The sequence below is a fragment of the Labeo rohita genome, chromosome 22, assembly GCF_022985175.1.
Source record: "Labeo rohita strain BAU-BD-2019 chromosome 22, IGBB_LRoh.1.0, whole genome shotgun sequence".
Taxonomy (NCBI): domain Eukaryota; kingdom Metazoa; phylum Chordata; class Actinopteri; order Cypriniformes; family Cyprinidae; genus Labeo; species Labeo rohita.
The window spans coordinates 29,055,709-29,078,377 of record NC_066890.1 but is presented as its reverse complement, the minus strand read 5'-3'; the positions used below and the strand labels follow the sequence as shown (position 1 = coordinate 29,078,377).

The window sequence follows — 22,669 nt, the reverse complement described above, 5'->3', positions numbered from 1 at the left end:
GAAGGTCTTTCGGACGACGTGAAGGTGAGTAATTAATGACAGAATTTTCATTTTTGGGTGAACTATCTCCTAAAGTACAACATCTGTAGGATGACTGAAGAAAGAAACAAGCTAGATATTCAACACAAGAACATTTTATTTTGAGAAATGTTGAACATGAACGTCGGCGTGCTGCTGTGGGCTATGAACGCAACATTGTTTAAAAAAGATACTTTTTCGCCCGGCAACTCATCACAGAATGATGTTTACACATCACTTTATATGAATCACGCGTCACATTTTATGAATCACCATTCACATTTAAATTTCAGGTTCGGACTGTGGTAATGTTATTCAGTGTCAAGTATGAATAGCTTATAAAGAAAAACCAGGCCGTTTTAACAAGCACCAGATGAGCTTACGAAAAAACTTTACGTAAAACAGTCATACCTGCACACTTCGTAACTGTTAATATATTTATCAGTGCTTGCCCAATAAAACAATTGGCATTGAGAATAACACATTGAAATTGTATTTAAACAGCATAATACTGATTTGCACCTTAGTTTGATTAAGAATGAGGGTAAAGTCAATATTTTCTCACAAACATGTACCAGTCACAGAGAAGAATCTGATCAGTTTAGGTCGGCTGAGACAAAGTTTAGCACCTACTAGAACTAGAGGACTGTATTTTTGACTTGATTGTCATCTCCGTATCAAATCCAAATACTCCTCTCAAAAACATTTTATGCAGAAGGCAGTTCAACTGCTGAACTTTTCTAACATTTTGTTCTTTTAGAAAAATGTTTGAAATATTAAAAAACAATAAAACAAAAAAATGCCTGAAAATCGAGCCAACAGTCTCTGTGAGATCCCAAATGGTGGGCGTACATGGATTTTCAGCGAATCTGGGAGATCATGGTAACGTGGTGTGTTGATCAGCGAGCGTCTGGTTGTGTTGGGAAACTCATGTGCAGGTAATTCAGACATATTTGAATGCCCTGTGAAAAAAAAAGAGGCATTTTGGTTTATGTGAAAATAGCAGAAAACCTGTGATGTCTCTTACTGAAATACATAGTTGAAAACCCATGAAAGATTTACGTTATTTAAAAAAATCCACTTAGTTTTATGCATATTTTGGACTATGGGGGGTGCCATTATTTCGGTCATGTGAAATGGTTGCACTTGGTGAGCTACTGGAGCTACTGTTGCTATTAACGTAACACAACTTGGAAAATAAAATTCTAATATGATGATCACAGCTACTGAAAGAGCTTACATGTGGCGATGGATATATAACGCAGGCTTAAAACAAATGCCCACAAACGCCTCCAGATTTCGAGTGAAATCCACACAGAGAAACTTCTTCAGTGTGTTCAAAATGTTTACATCCTGGCAGGATGGTATCTAGCATTTCTTGTCTCTGCTGCTTGTAGCTGTTATCTATTTAAAGCCTCAAAGGCATCAGGGCTAAAGTGGAGAGAACAAAGACGCAGGTCTTTAGAAAGTTTTATTTGTCCACAGGCATCTTCCCATTCGTTTCTCCTCTTCTTATCGTTAGGAAAGCAGTGAAGACTTACGTAGCTTCTCTTGTTGGCCTTCGACTGAAAATTAGAACCAAAAGCCGCACAATGTGGCATCGTATCAGTATTTTATTTTCTGAATTGCTTACTGTAAAATAAAATTATTCCAGGACTTTCAAGAACTTCTTTTTTGATTTTCAATGACTTCAATCAGAGATCTCAGTCTGGAAAAATTCATGACCCACGTTCCGAAGTTCTGATGTGAAACAAATGATTTATTATACGCAACTTCAGGTTCCGATCTAAATCAAATGATTCACGATATGCACTCCAAAGTCCTAATCTGAATCAAATGATTTGTGATACAAGAAGTTCCGATCTAAATCAAATGATTTGTAATATGCAAAGTTTCGATCTAAAATCAAATGTTTTGCAATACGTGATTTCAGGTTCCGATCTAAATCAAATGCTGTGCTATATGCAAAGTTCCGATCTAAATCAAATGATTCACGATATGCACTCCAAAGTCCTAATCTGAATCAAATGATTTGTGATACAAGAAGTTCCGATCTAAATCAAATGATGGACGATACGTGACTTCAGGTTCCGATTCTAAATCAAATGATTCACATTACGCGCTCTGAAGTTCCGATCTAAATCGAATGATTCGCTATACGTAATCTCAGGTTTTGATCTAAATGAAATGATTCACGATATGCACTCCAAAGTCCTAATCTGTATCAAATGATTTGTGATACAAGAAGTTCCGATCTAAATCAAGTGATTCGTGATAAAGTTATGATCTAAGGCAAATGATTCATGAACCCACTCCGAAGTCTTAATCTAAATCAAATGATTTGCATTACGCAATTTGAAGGCTCGATCTGAATCAAATGATTTGCAATACAAGACCGATTGGTGCACTATCCAAAAATAATGTTGCAACGCAATCGTTTTTAAATGGTTTTTAAAATCATTACAAGTGATGCTGAAATTCGAAAATGAATAGCTCTTTTAATTTGATCTGGTTTTTGCTAGTAAATCATCGGAAATTAAAAGAACTCACGAATCAGTCAGAGTGGTTCCAGATTAAATGACTCACTCAATTGATTTAGTTGATCCGTTTCTCTTCTTGCGTCTTAAGCCATATTTACACTACACTGTCACTACTGGTTTAGCTCCATAGTTTTATGCCATTAACTGAAATAGGGGAAAAAAAGTATGAAGTTTTTTTAAATTCCATGAATTTTGTATAAAAAGATAAGTGCTTAATAGAAAAACTTAAACACTTATTTCATAGATACATTATCTTTCAACAATTCAAGCACTTTTCAAGTACCTCTTTAGGAATATTGCTATTTTCAAGGGATTTCCAGGCCTTAAATTTCAAAAAGTCAAATTCAAGTACTTCAGGCACTTCTTGTACGAACCCTGGAATTGTGCTGTGGTAAAAATAGCAACAGGTGATGCCAGTATCTCACAGAGTGCAACCATTTCACATCATCGAAATAATGGCGCCCCCCATAGTCCAAAATATGTATAAAACATTGTGGATTTAATTTGCTTACCTTTGCTATACTTCCTGTTTTTCATCATTGCAATTCCCCTCCTGTTTGAGTGCGTCACCCTCACTAGATGTTTCCTCCACGTGAGCCAACATGTCGGCCATCAAAGCCTCCTCCAACCTCTTCCGCACGCTGTACACCAGCTCCTCCTGCTTTCTGTGACCATAAAATTCAAGTCTTACATAAATATCCCTCACATACATGATACTGTGCATCAATTAAAATGATGAAATACCTGATGTCCTCATCTGTGACGATGAAGGCCTTGCAGAGAGGCTGAGCCGTGTTGAGCCACACGCCAGGGTTCTTCTCCACAGCGGCGGACAGCTGGCCCGTGATGGGAGCCGCACTGGTGTGAAGAGCACTGGCAATAGCTGACAAAAGGGTCTTATCTGTGCAGCCAGGGCCCACTCCTTTAGTGACGTGAAATATTATAAAATTAATTCATTTTATCTGTATTTGACATATTTTAGATATCATATTACGATGCTACAAAAAATGAATAAAAGAAAGGAATACTTTTATTCAGCAAGTACACATTAAATTGACAAAAGTGAGAGAAAACATTTATAATGTTACAGGAGATTACTTTTTCAAATAAATATTTTTCTTTTGAACTTTCTGTTCATTAAAGAATCCTGAAAAACCACAAAAACATTACCACATATTAATATATTACCACAAAATTAAAATATTACCACAAAAATATTAAGCAGCACAACTGTATTAAATACTGATAATAAGAAATAACAGTAATAAAATGCTTCTTGAGCTGGAAATTAACATATTAAAATTAAAAAGACTTCTGAAGAATCATGTGACACTGAAGACTGGAGTAATGATGCTAAAAATTCAGCTTTGCTTCAAAGGAGTAAATTTCATTTTTAAATACATAAAAATACAAAACAGTTATTTTAAATGGTAATAATATTTCACAATATTACTGTTTTTCCTGTAGTTTTGATTAAATAAATGCAGGTTTGGTGAGCAAAGTCTTCTTTCAAAAACATAAAAAAATTTTAATAACCCCAAATTTTTAAAACTAGTGTATTATCATTATTTTTATTTTAAAATTAAATTAAATAGTCAAATAAAATGTAAAAATTTGTTGTGTGTGGATTTAATGTCACACTTTTATTTTGACATTAACACACTGTCTTTTATTTTGAAATTGTCAACAGTTGGTTTTTTTTTTTTTTTTACCCTGACCTTGAATGCGTTCACCTGTTTCTTCTTAGCGTTTTAATTCTTGAGTATAAATGTATAAATATCCCTTTGTTTGGGCGTCGTCTGCTGTTGTTTATGCAATCTGGCTTACATCTGATTAGTTTTTGTTTGCTTATCTCAGTTTCTTCAGGTTTCACAAAGTAATGGAATATTGACTCTCATTTGTTCTTGATTAAAATAAACACTTAGATTACGTTCCTCATCCCGCCCAGATGTACCTTGTAAGCCTTTGGGGAGCTCCATTGTTTTCACCAACTCCTCTGCTATGTCAAAGGCATTGAGGCCACTCAACTTCTTCTCCCAAAAGAGCTGTAGATAAAAAAAGTATATTAGAATTGCGCCACTACGACAAACCATTATCAATGAGTAAAACCTTGATTAGATAAGTGTTACCTGTCTGGGCTGGTCAATGGCCTTCTGTGGGTCTGTTTTAACCTTATTGCTGGGGTGGTTGGTAACTTTTGTGACAGGTTGTTTGAAGATGGAGGCTGTTTGTCGTACTGGGAGGGATGTATTCAGGTCCGGTTTACCCTATTAAAGACACAACATTCTTTACTACCTTGACGAAAAACTGTTTTTTGGTAATAACTGCTTGTTTACACAACACGACATCAATCGGCCATAGTGGTGGCACTGAACGTAAACAAAGCCACTGAACTGAACGAAACTTGCATATTTTGCTGATTATTCCTGCTGAAAATTTTCAATTATTGTCGTGTTTTGGGCTGTACCAATTCCGGAAAAACATTTGAAATACTAAAGACTGCCAAACTGACTATATTGTGATGTAAGTGTAAACCCTCTATTGTTGCAAGCCAACCAGCTTGACCAGTAAAACTGTCTTGAAATAGCCTTGAAGAAATAGTTTTGGCTACTCACCCTAAGGCTATTCAAGATGTAGATGAGCTACATGTTTAGCATTTACTATTAAATCACTTGCTCACCAATGTATGTGAATGGGTGCTGTCAAAATGAGAGTCCAAACAAGCTGATAAAAACATCACAATAATCCACAACACGAATTAGCATCTTGTGAAGTGAAAAGCTGAATGTTTGCGAGAAACAAATCCATCATTAAGGCATTTTAACTTGAAACCGTCGCTTTTGGACAAAATTTGAGTATGTAATACGTAATAACACTGAAAAAGTCCAACCACTGTTATCATCTCACATCAAACTCCACCAACATATTTATTTAGAACTCTTTATTTTGGCCTGTTTTCACTTGTAAACAGTGCGTATTTCTCCCCTGATTCAGACGAGATGACGTTTTCAGTAGTGTGATGTATGGAACTGTTATTACAAACACTTAGCTTTTTGCTTCATAAGATGTTAACTGATGGACTGCAGTTGTGTGGATTATTGTGATGTTTTTATCAGCTGTTTTGACTCTGACGGCACCCATTTACTGCAGAGGATCCAGTGGTGAGCAAGTGATAAAATGCCAAATTTCTTTAAACCGTTTCCAGGTTGGATGTCCTGTAGGGTGTGAAAACTTTTGGCAATTTTGATTTTTGAGTGGACTAGTACTTCAACTGGTTTTAAATGTCACCCAGAGATCATTTCATTTCATTTTCTGAATATGAAAATGTTTGTTCAAATAACATTTATGAAATGACACTCAATTGCAGTCCTCTCACCTTAGTCTGGCTATTGTTGTCATATCGAGGTCTCTGTCTGGTCTTGTTCAGTTTGCTCATGAGCATCTTGCCTGTGCGGAAATCAAAGGAACTGAGATCCATGGAGTTGCCAAGGTAACGGGCCAATTGAGGCTTGCTCCGGAACTTCTTCCCAGTGGGGCTGGCGAGGGGGAGCAAAATAGGACACATCTCAGAGATCTGATAAACCAGTAAGGATGCACATTTGGAAAGAGAATGGGTTATGGTGACGGCAGTTGCATACGGATATTAACACACAATATATACGCAAACAATGACATGCAATGCCTAACTTGGAACGAATTTTGATAAATCCAAGCCTGTGATGACAAAATGACAATGTTATTAGACCATGAATACTGTGAGGACTAGACGCTTTCTGCCTTTCACGGACAATTATGAGTGCATTAAAATGACATTTGAAATGCCATTTTAATGCTTGGAACACGCATGAATTAATAGGATTTTGAATGCAAATACCTGTTTAATTAATATATAATATCTATATTGCTTTTAAAATAACTGTAACCTAATTTAAAGAAATAATAATAATATAAAAATTAACTTCTAAACAGCATGTAGTATGAATACAATCCTACACTGTGTCTAGGGTTTTCAAACACTTGCACTAGATGACTTCCTTTCAAGTGCCCTGACAAGCTTTGTAAGCTGTTCTTGTCAATCCATTCTGCCAAATGTTTACATTTGTTTCGCATAGCTTGAGATAATAGTAATACTGTTTGTCTAGATCTCGGCGTGCAACTGACGTTCTTCACTGAGCAGTTGCACTTCTGCATCTCAAACAAACCCAGTCATTTTAATCACAATCACGATCTGTTAAAAGTTAGCTGACACAGGTGTGATGCATAGATGAGTTGGCTGATACTCTGCATGATGGTACCATGAAGATTTCGTGCTTGTTTCGAGTTCATGCACAACTCTGGACAAACTTATTTGGGTTTTAGTCGATGGCTCTTCAAGCTTGTCAAGGCGTGCAGACATGTAACAACAGAGATGGTTTTTTTAATTAATTAAGTAATACGATACCACAAACTATACAAACGACCTGCCTCCCCCCCTCTCTCGCCTCTGTTCTTCCTCTTCTTCCTCACCTCTGCTAAAAAAAGAACAGTCATGTCTTTTTATGACATGTTGTTGATTGGGAATCCTTGGAAAATAGGTGTATTTAGACCAGAACAGTTGATAATACAAAATACAACGGTGTAAAAAGAAAACATTTTGCGTAAAAAACTTTGTGAATGTAAACAAATGCATTACTAGACATAGTGACATTCACAAAGTGAGACATAGTTTGTTCAATTTACCATGGTAAAAAAAAAAAAAAATGGAATTGAGATCCAAACAAGCCATTATTTTTACCTGGTTCTTTTGAATGGTTCTGCTGAAACAACTCTGTTAGTGTCTGTTTACACCAAGAACGATAACTATAAAGATATAGTTCTAAAAAACATTCTCATTATTAAATAATAGCAACCCAGATAGCACACGTACTTCTGCAAGGTGTCTGTTACAGATCACTTGATCTGGAAAGCATCTGCTGTGTACAAACGTCTGGCAGACGTCTGTAAGATGTTAGTTTTACATACATTCTAAATCATAAACATCTTAAAGACTTCTAATAGATGTCTATTTGACATCTGATAGGAAACATCCAATAGACGTATTGCAAATGTAGATGCAGACGTCAAATAGACGTCTCTGATGAACGATAAAAACATGGACGGCCAGTCAGAATCAATACTGCAATTTAATTTAATCCGGTAGACGAATGTGCGCTAAACTGAAGGTAACATTCGCTGGTTGTTCTTTGTGTGAACAGGCCTTAATAGAATTATTTTTTATCGTTATGTTTATAATTATTGTTCTTGGTGTGAACAGGCCTTTAAGATATAGTTCTAAAAAAAACGTTTTTTCTCAGCTGATGAACGCTAAAAACATGGGCAGCCAATCAGACTCAGTCCTGCTATAACAAGCTCAGGAATTGTGCGCTTATAAACAGACGATTGCGTCTGCTGGTGCAGACGCTAATATTTATCTTTATCGTTATCTTTATCGTTATCGTGTAACTATGAAGATAACAGTAAAGATATAGTTTTAAAATCTTTCTCAATAATAAAGAATAGCAAAGTCCACAACACAACTAAAGACCTGTTCACACCAAGAACGATAACTATAACGATAACCATACACTAGTGGACAATATTGTCTGTTTAGTCTAAGTGCATGGTCGTCTAGTGCTTTAAATTCTTGGATTGATTTTTTTCGTTCATTGGCTGGAAAAATCGCTCTGAAGCTGACTCCAACTAAATTGTTTCTCTGTATTTACACCAAAGATGATAACAATGAAGATATAGTTCTAAAAATCGTTTTAGTGTTAAAGAATAGCAGAGTCCACACCCCAGCTATAACGATAAAGAAGGCACAGAGAAACAATATCGTTGGAATCACTTTCAGAACGATTTTTTCCAGCTGATAAACACTAAAAATGTGGATACCCAGCAAACACAGAATGTTCCCCTAACGTTCCCCTATGGTTCCCATTTGGTTATTTTTTGGGAACCAAATGAGAACGTTCTAGGAATGTTCCCTGTAGGTTCTCTTTTTAATAACCTTTAAGGATTGTTCCCAGAACATTCCCTGCAGGTTATTTTTTGGTTTAATTTTATAACCTAAAAAGAACCTTCCCAGTAGGTGCCCAGAAGGTTCCCAGAACATTCCCCTAACCTACAGGGAATGTTCCATTTACGTTAAGAAAACTTTCCTGGCTAACCAATAGGGAACGTTCTGAGAACCAAAAACTAACGCTCCCAGAACGTTCTGGGAACCAAAAATTGTTAGCTGGGTAGCCAATCAGAATCAATCCTACTATCAGGAGCTCAGGGATTTAAAGCAGGAAAGAGCGTGTGCTTAGAATAAACAGAGGATGTCGTCCGCTGATGTAGACACTAATAGAGTTATTTTTGTCGTTATCTTTATAGTTAGTAACTATAAGGTCAACCCCAACCCATATATTCTAAATCATAAACATCCTAAAGACATCTAATAGATGTCTATTTGACATCTGACAGGAAACGGCCTATAGACTATTGCAGATGAGCAAACAATCTAAAAATACGTCTTCCAGATGTAAATACAGACGTCAAATAGACGTCTCTGTGATGTATGTGTGCTGTCAGGGACGATAAAGATATAGTTCTAAAAATCGTCCTCAATATTAAAGAATAGCAGAGTCCACACTACAACTATAAAGGCCCGTTCACACCAAGAACGATAACTATGAAGATAACGATAAAGATAACTATATTAGCGTCTACATCAGCAGATAAAGTCTCTTTATTCTAAGTGTACACTCGTCTGCCGCTTTAAATTAGGGAGCTTGTTATATCAGGATTGATTCTGATTGGCTGTCCACATTTGAATTGTTCTGAAAATGATTTCAGCGATATTGTTTCAGTCTTAATCGTTATAGCTGTGGTGTGGACTGTGCTATTGTTTAATAATGAGAATGATTTTTAGAACTATATTTTTATAGCTTTGTCCTAGTTGTGAACAGGCCTTAACGATGCAAATTTCATTTAACTAGTGAAAAATTAAATTAGCAAAAGAGTTTTATTCGGAGCAATAACATCAAACTGGAACGCAAACAAATGTAAAGTTTCTCAATTGAAACGTTGTGTAACAGTGTCAAAACTACTAAACGAATTGGTCTTGTCAACACTGCTGACAGAATGTCTGACTCCTTTCACAAATCGTCTTTTCAACAGCTCGTTTCGAAAGAAAAAAAAAAATCAGCTGTTGCTATGGTTACCACTGCAGACAAAGGTGATTTTTCTGTTTTTCTGTATGTATGTATTTACATACATTTAGTGCACTTTGACTCTTCCTCTCTCTTTCAGCTGATATTTAGTGCACTTTGACTCCACTTCTTTGACAAACCTGTAAAATAACTTTGCAATTGTAAACCAGTCTAGCCGAATCCTTAGACGAAAAAGAGCCAATTCAATTTGGATTTGATTCACAAGCTCAATTGACATGCACCCCCACCCCCTTCTGAAATAAAGCACACAAAATCCTCTCCACAGCTGGGCCTACTTTTACATGACAATCCCCCCTCTGTACTCAGTACCTAACATAACACACATGGCTTTCCCTCCTCAACCCCAGCACTCCCACTTTTCACTCCATGACGTTCAGAGAGTCCATATATGACGTGTTTATTATCTTCTGTTTTTGCTAAATAATAAGTACAGAAGGCATATGTAGCAGTGTCTGTGCTCAATAATGTTGCTTTGTCACTTCGCAAAACGTTCCGCCGTACCGTAGCCTCGTCACTTCAAGCTCTTCTGCTCAATGAAAGATTCCTCCGCTTGGAAAATAGGCTACTCTTATGTCTCATACAGATGCCATAAACCTGTAGTGACACTCGTGGTAATAATAAATGTATGCGTATTTTCGTTGCAGACAATGCCTCAATTCCGACATCTCTTTGTAGTGTTACCACGGTGTCATATTTTGCATAACCTCGATCAATGGTGAATGTAAACAAATGCATTACGGAGACATTTTGGCACACATCTTTTATCGAGAAACTGAATGAAAGACTATGACTGGTAAAAGGAACATCGTGTGCTAAAGTGACAATCGCGGAACGCAAACAGATGCTGCACCTGGTCCAGCGCGACGTTAAAACAAGGTTAAATAAACAGTTTATTTAGCAAAAACCTTTAGCTATTTTCATGCTAAGACAAAACACGGTTCTACATGCGTAATTGTATCTGTTAGTACGTGTAGTCGTACTGGTCGCTTTGTTACTCTGTTACATTAATTAGTTTATCATACGCTATATGTTTTCTTTCTTTAAGACCATCGCCGATTCAAAGCACTGCGCAAACTAGTAGCCCCGGCAAAGCGGAGACTAGTCTACTCAAATTAACAAAAGCGATCGCTTTGCTCGTAAACCAGCTTGACGAAAAAATGCAGATGCGGATCGCGATTTAATGCATTTGCGATATTAAAACGGTTTATACTTACTCGTTTTTCTCCATCGCGCATTCTCTGTTGGTGTCGCCTTTTTTGTGAATGTTAAATCCCCCTCTCTTCCTCTATACTTTCACTCCCCTCCCCCTTCAATGAGACAAATAAAAGACATTATGCCCGATTAGGGTTGACTTAACGAGACAAAGCCCTGCGGTAGTCGGGTAACCATAAACCACATGATGACAATACAATGCACTGTTTTGTTTTCATGTAGCAAAGATTTGTCGCGTTATTTAATCTAAGAAAATGTATTTTCGTCTAATACCGGTCGCTTTACGTTACAGTATATGTTGTAGGCTGCATTCAGTGAAATAGCTTTGTTTATGGCATAAAAATTACCATGGTAACAACAGTTACCGCTTCTGTTATTGTTCATACTGTTTGAAAACACAGTTTCGGTCGTTCCTCAAACTATTTAAGATAACATTATTACTGTTTTTTGTTTATTTTCAGTACAGTTCACTACTTGCTCTCGAGGTTTCTGTTTAAGAAGTTGTCCTGCGCAAGTCTGTTGGGATTTTAAAAGATACAGGAAATCCTACACGAAAATCCTGTGGGATTGTGTTGGAATACGTCTGCAGGTTTGCAGGGTTTCCTTTCAGGATTTCGGAAGGGTGTCTTTTTTTGTGAGGGGCATTTTGGCGGAAACTATGGTTACCATGGTAACATTCTGTATGAGGTAAGAAAGCAAGATGCCTCTTCAAAGAGGCGCTGATGTCCATTAACATGAAATAGTGCACGATTTAGTAGTTTAATAAGTACAAGGAACATGTTAAAACTTTTAAACATTTTTATGAAAGCCCATTTCCGCCACTGAATAAAAATAAAAAAAGGTAAATTCGACTTTTTTTCCCTCTCAATTGTGAGTTTACATTTCGCAGTTCTGACTCATTGTTTTAGAACTATGACTTTTTTTCCTCAGATTTGTGATATAAACTCGCAGTTGCGTGTTATAATGTCAGAATTGTAAGATATAAACTCACTTCTGATAAATAAAGTTGTAATACTTATACAGTGTCAGAATTGCGAGATATAAACTCACAATTGGAAGTTATAAGGTCAGAATTGCAAGATATAAACTCACAATTCTAACTTTTTCTCAGAATTGCAAGATATAAACTCACAATTGCAAGAAATAAAGTCAGAATTGTGAGAAACTTGCAATTTTGACTTTTTCTTGCAATTGCGAGTTTGTATCTCACAAATTTGACTTTTTCCTTAGAATTCTGATTTAAACAATTGCAAGAAAGTCAGAATTGTGAAATAAAAACTAGCTATTTCTTGTAATTGTAAGTTTATTTCTCAGAATCGTGCATTTATGTCTCACAATTCTGACTTTATAACATGCAATTGCAAGTTTAAATCACAATTCTGAGGAAAACAGTCAGAAAAAAGTCAGATTTTCGAGGTATAAACTTGCAATTGCTGACTTTTTTCTCACAATTGCAAGTTTGTATCTCGCAATTCTGACTTTTTTCCTGCAATTGTGAGTTTGTTATTTGCAATTTTGACTTTCTTCCTTGCAATTGCAAGTTTATATCCCGCAAATCTGACTTTTTTCCCCCAGAATTTCCTCAGAATTGTGATTTAAGCTCGCAATTGCCTGTTATAAAGTAAGAATTGTGATATAAATGCACACTTCTGAGAAATAAAGTTGAAATTCTCTGAAATAATGTTAGAATTATGAGATATAAACAATTGCGAGTTATAGTCAGAATTGTAGATATAGTCACAATTCTGACTTTTTCTCAGAATTGCGAATTCACAATTGCGAGAAATAAAGACAGAATTGTAAAAATGACTTTTTTCTTGCAATTGTGAGTTTGTATCTTGCAATTGCAAGTTTATATCTCGCAATTCTGACTTTTTGCAGTTGCATGGTAAAAAGTCAAATTCTGAGGGGGAAAAAGTTCTCATAATTTTGAGTTTATACCTAACAATTCTGACTTAACACAATTGCATGTTATTAAGTCATAATTGCGAGATGTAAACGTGCAATTCTGAGAAAAAAGTCAGAATTGTCAGTTTATATCTCTCTCAGAATTGTAAGTTTATTTCGCGCAATTCTAAAAAAAGGAAAAAATTGCGGGATGCCAACTCGCAATTGCAAGAAAAAAAAAGTCAGAATTCTGAGATAAAAAGTTGCAATTACCTTTTTTTTTTTTTTTTCAGTGGCTTCCATACATTTATCATAATTCACTATCCTAAATAAATGTCATGACGCATGCACATATACATTACTATTTATTCACAAAAGTAACACAATATAACACTTTTAAGTAAATACAACATATTTTATGCTCATTGTGCAAACTCGAACTGAGTGATGTGCCAAGCATAAAGCAGAACCATTTCCTACTCTCTGTACAAAAAGACAGCAACTTATTAGCAAGACATGCTATCTAAAGGAAAAAAATGAAAAAAAATAAAATGAAGTCTTAAAGTGACAGATAATCCTCTTCGGTCTTTATGGCTGAATGTCGCATCACCAGCGCCGCCTACTGGCTATCTTAGTCAAAGCATCAGCTATTTGTTCCCTGTAAAAATGCACAGAAACCGCGTTCCACAGATCCGTAAGGAGCTGGACAACTAGTCATCCTTCTTGAATTTTCCTCTGATGTAGGGAACATAATCCAGAATCACCCGCCAGTCTGTAAAATAGACAACAGCCAGGCCACCAACTGTACCCCATCCGACCAGCGTGGGAACCCTGAATTGCAAGTAAAAGAAACAAAAGTATATAAAAATATTTAAATAATATTTAAATATATAATATTACTACTAATTCATAATTACTATTAGCATGCTATTCTAGAAGTATAACAGTGAAAACACATGGTAAAAGTCAGATAAGCTGCTTAACTTAAGTTAACATCATATTTAACCCGTTTATTAAATCAAACATGAACGTAATTTACCACGCTCTGGCGATGGAGACATATTTGGGTCCGATACGCTTTATTATTTTTTGCATCTTGTCACAGAGTTTCTTGCTCTGTTCACAAAGTAAACAAGTTCAAATGGCTGTTTCAGGACCCCGGGCTGTCCGTTATTAGCCTGATAGAAAATTCTGGAACTGAGGTGCTTACATAAGACAAGTGTGAAAAACACAGTCAACATTTTAAAATAAGGCTTTGTAATGAAAATGGCATAATATGGTTATGAAATGCAGAGGGGATATTTATTTATCACAAGAAAAAAACCATTAAGATAATAAGAGAGAGAGAACAGCAACAAAATGGTATTATTAGTAGTAGTAGTAGTAATATTTAAGCCCTTTTCACCCTAGCCTATTTAATTTACGCTTATTTTATTAATTTTAATTATTTTTTCTTCTATTTATCTTGTATATGCCTGCTCCTACTGTGCTAATGCAAATATGTATTGCTGTTGGCATTTTGTTTGTATATTTAAAAATGTTCAATAAAAATAGTTGATACCGCTATTTTATCAATCCACCTACAGACAAAGTTGATGACTTACCTTGCTACTTCTGAGGAAGAATTAGTCTAGAAGAAATAAGCAGTTTGTGAGGTCTGTAGCATCAAATCTTTGAAATATATTCATAGTTTTATGTCTCTTTTAAAGGCCTGTTCACACTGAACGACTATATAACTCTTAGTTTAATAAACAATTACTTTTATATGACGATAATTTGACGAAAAATGACGAAAAATTTATTTTTTCAGTTGATGACCGGTAAAAACATTGACGGCCAATCAGAATCCCCTCACACCAGAGCGGGAACATTTTAGGCGGCAGATGACGTAACTAAACCGCGGGCTTTTAACAAACAGTACGTTATCGTCCGTTAATGTGTGGACGCTAATATAATAATCGTTTTTGGTGTGAACGGGCCTTATTTCTCTTTACTCCAAGCATTTCTCGGCAGAGACACGCAACGGTAAGACTTTTATTACAATGTTTTCTTTTATTTAACTCATTTGAAGGTATACAAGATCCAAAGCAAGACATTGAAAAAAATGTATAATTCTGTTATTAAAAATGGCACATTTATTGCTACATTACTGTTATATACAGGACAGTTCTCAATACCTACTTTATATATATATTTATAAAAACAAAGACAAAAAAAATAATAATAATGACAAAAACCGGAGGCACTCTGAAGACACAACAGCAGTATTGTTCATGTCCCTACTGCAACTGCAAGACACCAGGTTCTGTAAAATTCACACACTTCTTAATTCCGATGGAAATCATGGGCAGCAATCTTACTTCGGCACACGACGATTCATTCACTTAGTTGAACATTCAAGAGAAGATGCTTGAGGGACATAAACAGAAAGTAATTCAGTCAGGAGAATCTTTGATGACACGACAACCCTCCGTCAGCATCTACAGCATTAAGCGGGAGGCAAAACAAAGTCCAGCACTCAAATATTTTATGAATGTTTTCAAAATGAACACACATTTGAGATACTATCAGCTGGATAAATTGAGAATTACTCATAACAGTCTAGTGTTTCAAACCCCCGTCTGATGAATCGACAAAGATCCTTCAATTTTCTCGTGTGCTTCACAGATCACAGGACACTAGCGTCTTGAAAGCAAAAAACAAATTCCAACCTAGTCGAGCCAAAGATGACAGGAACGAGAATCCTAAAATTGCCAAAAAGGTGCACACACACATCATAATAATGAGGATGAAAGACTACGTTGTTTCTAAATTGCAGATTAAATACTACACAAATGCTTCCAGAAAGAAAATTAAACGAAACCAAAAAGATGGATGAGACATTTTTGCATTTCGAAATAATAAAACAAATGGTCAAGTTTACAATGAAAGTAAGTTTAGGCACTGACAAGGCATCACTCTCAAAAATGACAGTCTTGAGAATAAGAAGGCCACGATATATAAATGTTCAACAACTTTTTATCTTTATCAAGAATTGATATTGTTTCCGTTATACTTTAGGACAACCTAAGTTCAGTATCCCCCTTACGGTGAAATGTTATTACTCAGAAATCATATCCATTGTGGACATAGTGACAATTACACAGGTTATAACACCATTTTTTTCTTCCTACATACATAATTCAAACCATAGGGGAACATCTCACGCACATGACAAACAATGGAGACGTACACCTTGAAATGACAATATGAAGTAACTAAACTCACAGTAAGCCAGTCTGATGGAGTCGTGAGAGTGTGTACATTTGAATATTACATTCAAACAGGTTGCATTATGTGCATTGGCGAGACTGAAATGATGGTGAACGTTCACCATTGCCTAAGAACACTTTTAGTGACGTACCGTTCCCTGAAATCAGGAAACCACCACGAGGCTTTAAACCTCGACGCGCCCTCAACCATCACTATCAACTCTGCGTCTGGGATAAAATTAAAGATGGGTCGCCTCGCCCAAACCTTACGTTTGTGAAAATATACGCTTGGTTTTATTTTCGTATCGTCGACGCGTCTCTGAGCGTTCACTTGCGCTATAGACTCTACACTTCAAACTAATATGTTTTTGTTATTTAGAAATCTACAATGTATAGACTAACAAAAATATATATATTTATATATATTCTTACATTTTTTCTCAAATCGAAATAATATCCGTTACATATGTGTGAGGTGGACATGTGTACGCTTTCAGACTTTTGGCAACGATGAGTCGAGCGAGTGATGATTGAACGAATCCTGGCGAAAAAATTAAAGGAAAGAAGTGAAAGGTCAACTTGGCAATTTTGCGCTTGGGAACGCAATGGAATCCAAGCGTTGTTGTCATAGTAACAGAAGCTCACGCTCCTTTGTGATGCGGTTTCTTCCGATTGGCTGAACTAGTCAATGGCATCGTGAGAGCTGATGATGCGTGATGTTTCCAAGAAGATGAAACAGTCTGGAGAGCTGCGATGGCCCGTGTGCTTTATTTTTTTTTTCTCCCGTTCCGAAAGAGCCCTGGCCTACAAAGCAGAGGCATGCTGGGATACGCCGTCCTCAAAAGCACCACAGGTTCGCCCCATTCTCATGGGGTTTGGTTACACAACGCACGTAAGACTGTACCTTTCAGTAGGGAATGACAAACCACGTTTTAAAAAAAGAAAAGAAAAACTTGCTCATATACAAGCAACTCCCAAACTTTTTTTTTTTGTTCCACACAAGTAAGCAGTTTGCGTCTTATATAAAACGTAACAATTAGGCACGAATCCATGATTAAATTGACGTCTGTCTCGTCTCTCGATCGAAACTCTTTCCGCAGTGGAAAAAACAAAACAAAAAACAAAAATCGTCAGTTGTGGTCAGAATGGGTCTTTTCCTATGATCCATTGTTGTAAGGAAGCTGAAAAATACAAAACGACTTGAGAAAGAGTTCTTCACATTTGTGCTGGTAATTGCGGTCTGGAGTGATCACGGACAAAATCTGCTGGGTCAGTTTTGGCGGGTCGGTTCATGTGTCCGAAAAAGGTTTGGAGGGTGCATCTCTGATTTCGTGGATGATATGCTTTCCAAGTCACTATATGCACACAGAGAGGATGAGAACGGTGGAAGAGATTCAAGGTCACTTCTTCCAGGAGCCCCAAGAAATATCACTGCATCTAAAGAACAGAGATTTCAATCAGTGTTAGTATATAAAAAATGCAACGGTTCGTTGTTTTTGTTAGCTTGAAGGATTAGTTCACTTCCAGAATAAACAATTTCTGATTATTTACTCGCTTCCATGTCATCCAAGATGTTCATGTCTGTCTTTTTTCAGTCAAAAAGAAATTAAGTTTGAGGAAAACGTTCCAGGGCTTCAATGGGGATCAACGGGTTGAAGTTCCAAATTGCAGTTTCAATGCAGCTACGAAGGGCTCCACGCGATCCCAGCTGAAGAATAAGGGTTTCATCTAGCAAAAAATTTAAATGTATGCACTTTAACTACAAATGCTCATCTTGCACTAGCTTGAACTCCCGCATAATTATGTAATTACGCAATTATGTTGGAAAAGTCAAACACCCTTTACAAAAAAGATAAAACAACGATGTCGGACGATTTTGAAGTTAGAGAAGAAAATTCGCTCTACTCTAAATTTTTAAACATGACTACACAGACAAAGAACTAACAGCATGTGACCAGCGTGATTACGTAATGCGTGTTGTCGAGTTAGTGCAAGATGAGCATTTGTGGTAAAAACTATAAAAAAAAAAAGTTTTTTTTTGTTTTTGTTTTTTTTTAAGAAAATGGCTGATTGTTTCACTAGATAAGACCCTTATTCCTCGGCTGGGATCGTGTAGAGCCATTTGAAGCTGCATTGAAACTGAAACTTGGACCTTCAAACCTTTGGCTCCCACTGAAGTCCACTATATGGAAAAAAAATCCTGGAATGTTTTTCTCAAAGTTTCTTTTCAACTGAAAAAAGAAAGACATGAATATCTTGGATGACATGCGGGTAAATAAATGATCAGGACATATTTATTCTGGAAGTGAACTACTCCTTTAAGTAACTAGATATTAACAGATACAACAATTGATCTTCATGTCTTGGTATATGTTGAAATTAAAATTGATTAAATATTAGTAAGTCCTTTAGAAGTATTTTTCAATGCTAATGTAATTAACGAACGTTAACAAATGTTACCAAAATAAAAATTTAAATATTTGATCTTGCATTGGAAACTAACTGAAATAAGTTGAAGTACTAAAATTACTAAAACTGAATTAAAGCTAAATGAAAATATAAATGAATAAACTGCTACTAAATAAAACTAAAACGACAAAAACGCATAACACACAACTACTAAAATGAAGCTAAAACAACAGAAAACACAAAGAGAAAAGCCAATTTAAAATATTATTAAACACTATAACATTGCATAAATAGTCTTCTAAAATAACAGGTTTTTAGACCAATAAGAGGAAAATTATTTTAACGTTATGGTCGATGGACGGCAGATATTAAAATTCTATACAATGTTGTCAAAATAAAACTGATTTTTAAAAGACTAAAGACTGCACTTTTAACACTGCTATTAAATAAGTGTTTTTAAGATGACAAAAGTAATAAGCATGCATAATTAAATTTCTGTGTTTTTGCAACGTTGAGTAATACATCACAGACATATCTCACGAATCCCTTCATAAAGTGTAGAGAGAGTGTAAATAAGAGATATATTGTGCAGTGTAGAGAGCTTCGTTGTTTATAATGGAACTTTGTGAGATCGAGATGAACTAAGATGAGTGACAGTTAAATAAACAAGAAGTTAATATTAAGTGACATAAGCTGTAAGACTATTGCAGGATGTTTCATCGTCAAAAATAGTCTGAAACAAGTTACAACTGAGCCGCTGCTCATCTCCACACACAGCAACACAGCAGTGTTTTTAAATGAATCTAGTGAGTCAATGATTCAATTTCCCATTCAGAAAGACAGTCACTTGCTTTATTCCTGAATGAATCAGCCGTTTGAACAAATCAAATGAATGATTCAGTAAATAAATCAGTGACTTGCCGCCACCTACTGATAGTTTTAGTTTTATTTTTAAAGTATCTTTTCAGTTATTTAAATCATTTAATATTTCTGTATTCAAAATTCAAGAAGGTGCTCCTAAAATGTTGACTGTGCTCCTAAATGTTTTAAGTTAGTAGCACAAGTGCTCCTAAAAAGAAAAGTAAGCATAGAGCCCAGTTAAGTGTATTAACATTATTTTAAAAATCTTACTTGTAACCTAAAGTGTTTGCATAACTTGTGTTACACAAATGAGGCAATGTTTAAAGGACATTAACGTACCACATGATCACATGTGACTGACAGAGTTGCGTCCATCTCCTCCCAGTCCTGGATGTGGTCCGGACAGCTGCATTTGACTGTCTCCAACCACCCCGGACACTTTCTCCTCTTCACGTCGCTTCAGACATGCCGCTTTGGGGTTCAGGTTGCGTTCTGGATGAAAGTGAATGTAAAAAACTAAATTAGTGATAGATTAATTTAAAGCAAAGTCCAGAACTGAATTTTAGAAAATATTCATTTATCATAAAGCATTAAATTGATCAAATAAGCTGCCTTCTTTTTAAAAAACATATTCAGTATTATTCAGAAAATGTCAAAATATACAAGGGAAATACCACATACCGCGGACTTGTTGCTCCAGGTTTAGGATCACGTTGACGGCTTGGTGCAGGATGAGCAGTTTGGTCTGGGGTTTGTCGTTGCTCAGGTGCAGCTGGCACATGCGGCCCAGCTCTTTGAAGGCCTCATTGATGTCACGCACCCGCAGTCGCTCTCGTGCATTGTTTGCCACTCGCCGCTCTTTCTCACGCTCGATCTTTACCTCTGCCGGCAAATCCTCATCATCTTCATTGTCTGGACTGTAAAGAGACAACATAAATAACATTTACATGCCATTTTTTAAAACTGTACAATGAAGAGAATGTGTTTTATTTAAAATTAAAAAATAAAATATTGATTTTTTTAAAATAAATTTAAAATAGTGTAATGTAAGCTTTGTAGTCCCGGTGCCTGTAAAGTTGTGTATTTAATTACTTACTTACTATAAATCTCAAATACAGTACTAGTCAAAAGTTTGGACACACCTGACAAAAATGTATTTATTTATAAAACAGATTTCAGATTTTAACTGTTCAAAAGTTTGGGATCAGTAAGATTTTTAATGTTTTTTAAAGAAGTTTTTTCTGCTCATCAAGGCTGTGTTTATTTGATTAAAAACACTGAAAAAAAACCTCAGTAATATTGTGAAATGTTATTGCAATTTAAAATATAATTTTTCTATTTTAATATACTTTAAAATATAATTAATTCCTGTTATGCAAAGCTGCATTTTCAGGACCATTACTCCAGTCTTCAGTGTCACATGATCCTTCAGAAATCTTTCTTATATGCTGATTTATTATCAGTGGTGGAAAGGGTTGTGCTGCCCAATATATATATTTTTAAACCCGTAATATGTTTTTCAGGATTCTTTGATGAATAAAATGTTAAAAAGAACAGCATTTATTTAAAATAGATTTTTTTTGCAACAATATACAAGTAAATTTTTTTCTTTCTTTGTTTGAAAGAAATTAAAACTTATTCAGCAAGGATGTATCAACTTGATAAAAAGTGATAGTAAAGATATTGTTAGAAAAGATTTATACCTTGAATAAAAGCAGCTCTTTTTAACAATTTATTAAAAGAATCGTGAAGGTAAAAAAAAAAAAAAAAAAAAAATCAAATGTTCCAAAAATAAATAAATAAATAAATAATTAACATTATAGTAATAAATAAATAAATATACATACATATATATATATATATATATATATATATATATATATAGAGAGAGAGAGAGAGAGAGAGAGAGAGAGAGAGAGAGAGAGAGAGAATTTTTTTTATTTTACTTATTTATTTACCATGAGTTAGACCAGAAAGTGCCCAGAATATATGCAAACTCCTTTAATACGGTTAACTCCCATAATTAAATCCTATAATTCTTATACTTCCATTTGTGTTATTTCATACTCTTGACTTCATTGTCACAGTTTTACGATGATGATAAGAATGAAAATTTGTGTCCAAACCTTTTACTGGTATAGTACAGAAACATCAATAACCCATATTAGGAAAAAAGCCAAAAAATAAAATTTGCTTCATATGCAGATTTTGCAGCCAAATGCACATTGAAAAAGAGACGATTCTAGTTTATCCTCACAAAAAAAAAAAAAACATCCTATATATAAAATAGTCCCACCTGTGTCAAAATCATCTTAGTGTTTCAATGGCTTTGATTTCATTTTGTGCACAATAACAGACATTTAACGTTTTAAATCGATCAAGTGAGTTTCCGGAGTCTTTCACAAACATGCACTCTATGGTGGGAGATAGACTTACTCTTCTCCCTGGTCTGATACACCTGAAAGGACCTGATGGGTAAACACCTCCTTTCTGAAAACAATGTGAGAGTTTGGGAAGAGGGGGGGAAGGAGAACACTATAAAACATGATATTTTGGGTGTTGGGGAAGCCCAAACACTTCGAAATCAGACCTGGCCTGATGTGACAAAAAACATTTGAACAAACAGAAATGTATAGACATTTGTTACAGCTGATCAAATTGTAAGATGTGCTTCAAACTATCACGTGGTTGAGCATTTTTGGTTAAAAAAAAAAAAAAATAAATAAAAAGCAGCATTCAGCCATTATTTAAGGGCTATGGTAAAAAAACAAAAAACAATCTTGTACCTTGTCCTGGTGCGAGACGGTTTGCTTTCCTTCTTCTCTTCCTCAGACTTGTCAGCCACGGAGGAGTTCTCATCATCTTCCTTGTCTTCCCTCTTAATGTCGGACTTGTTTGACGAATGCGTGGCGTGGGCCAAGCCTCCGGGCAAACCTGAAGCCAGAGACAGGAAATCGTTAAACGTATCCCGCTGAAACTCGCACGCAAGTCTCTGCGTTTGCATCTGTTGTTTACATGTTCAGTTGGTTCAAAAAGAGAAATTGAAACTTCTGCTCACTGTTAAAACCCTCTGGTGCTCCTCCAGGCTGTGGGGTGCCTGAAGCATGAGCGGACTGCAACAGGGTGCTGCTGGGAGGAAGGCAGGCATGGTCGTCATGATGGCTTCCAGCCTGCAGACAAACGCAACAAGGGAGAGTAATTAGCACATATCAATACCCACTGGTGCATTTTTATTGTTTTGCGTTACACGACACCACAT

At 35.7% G+C, this 22,669-nt stretch overlaps 2 protein-coding genes and 1 long non-coding RNA gene across 3 annotated transcripts in view; all 3 read right to left on the bottom strand.

The window, feature by feature from the left end:
- Nucleotides 1–118: 118 nt before the first annotated feature.
- mbd3b (methyl-CpG binding domain protein 3b) lies at nt 119–11,272 on the bottom strand. Its single transcript, XM_051095149.1, is given in 9 exon segments — nt 119–980; nt 3,071–3,223; nt 3,303–3,480; nt 4,513–4,603; nt 4,688–4,825; nt 5,935–6,094; nt 7,000–7,028; nt 7,030–7,069; nt 11,005–11,272. Coding segments are annotated over 8 exon segments (798 nt in total). The 5' UTR covers nt 11,019–11,272; the 3' UTR covers nt 119–980; nt 3,071–3,075.
- A 1,969-nt stretch (nt 11,273–13,241) lies between these two features.
- On the bottom strand, nt 13,242–14,059 carry LOC127153772 (uncharacterized). Its single transcript, XR_007825331.1, has 2 exons — nt 13,929–14,059; nt 13,242–13,720 (listed from the first exon to the last, which is right to left on the bottom strand). It is a non-coding gene; the product is annotated as an uncharacterized LOC127153772 (long non-coding RNA).
- A 1,152-nt stretch (nt 14,060–15,211) lies between these two features.
- Nucleotides 15,212–22,669, bottom strand: part of tcf3b (transcription factor 3b) — a 31,652-nt gene continuing 24,194 nt past the window's right edge. The window contains exons 16-21 of the mRNA XM_051094535.1: nt 22,469–22,580; nt 22,197–22,344; nt 21,847–21,900; nt 20,092–20,327; nt 19,750–19,902; nt 15,212–17,577 (exon numbers count right to left, since the gene is read on the bottom strand). Coding sequence (XP_050950492.1) covers nt 19,757–19,902; nt 20,092–20,327; nt 21,847–21,900; nt 22,197–22,344; nt 22,469–22,580 — 696 coding nt within the window. The 3' untranslated portion in view covers nt 15,212–17,577; nt 19,750–19,756. The remainder of the gene's footprint in view (nt 17,578–19,749; nt 19,903–20,091; nt 20,328–21,846; nt 21,901–22,196; nt 22,345–22,468; nt 22,581–22,669) is intronic.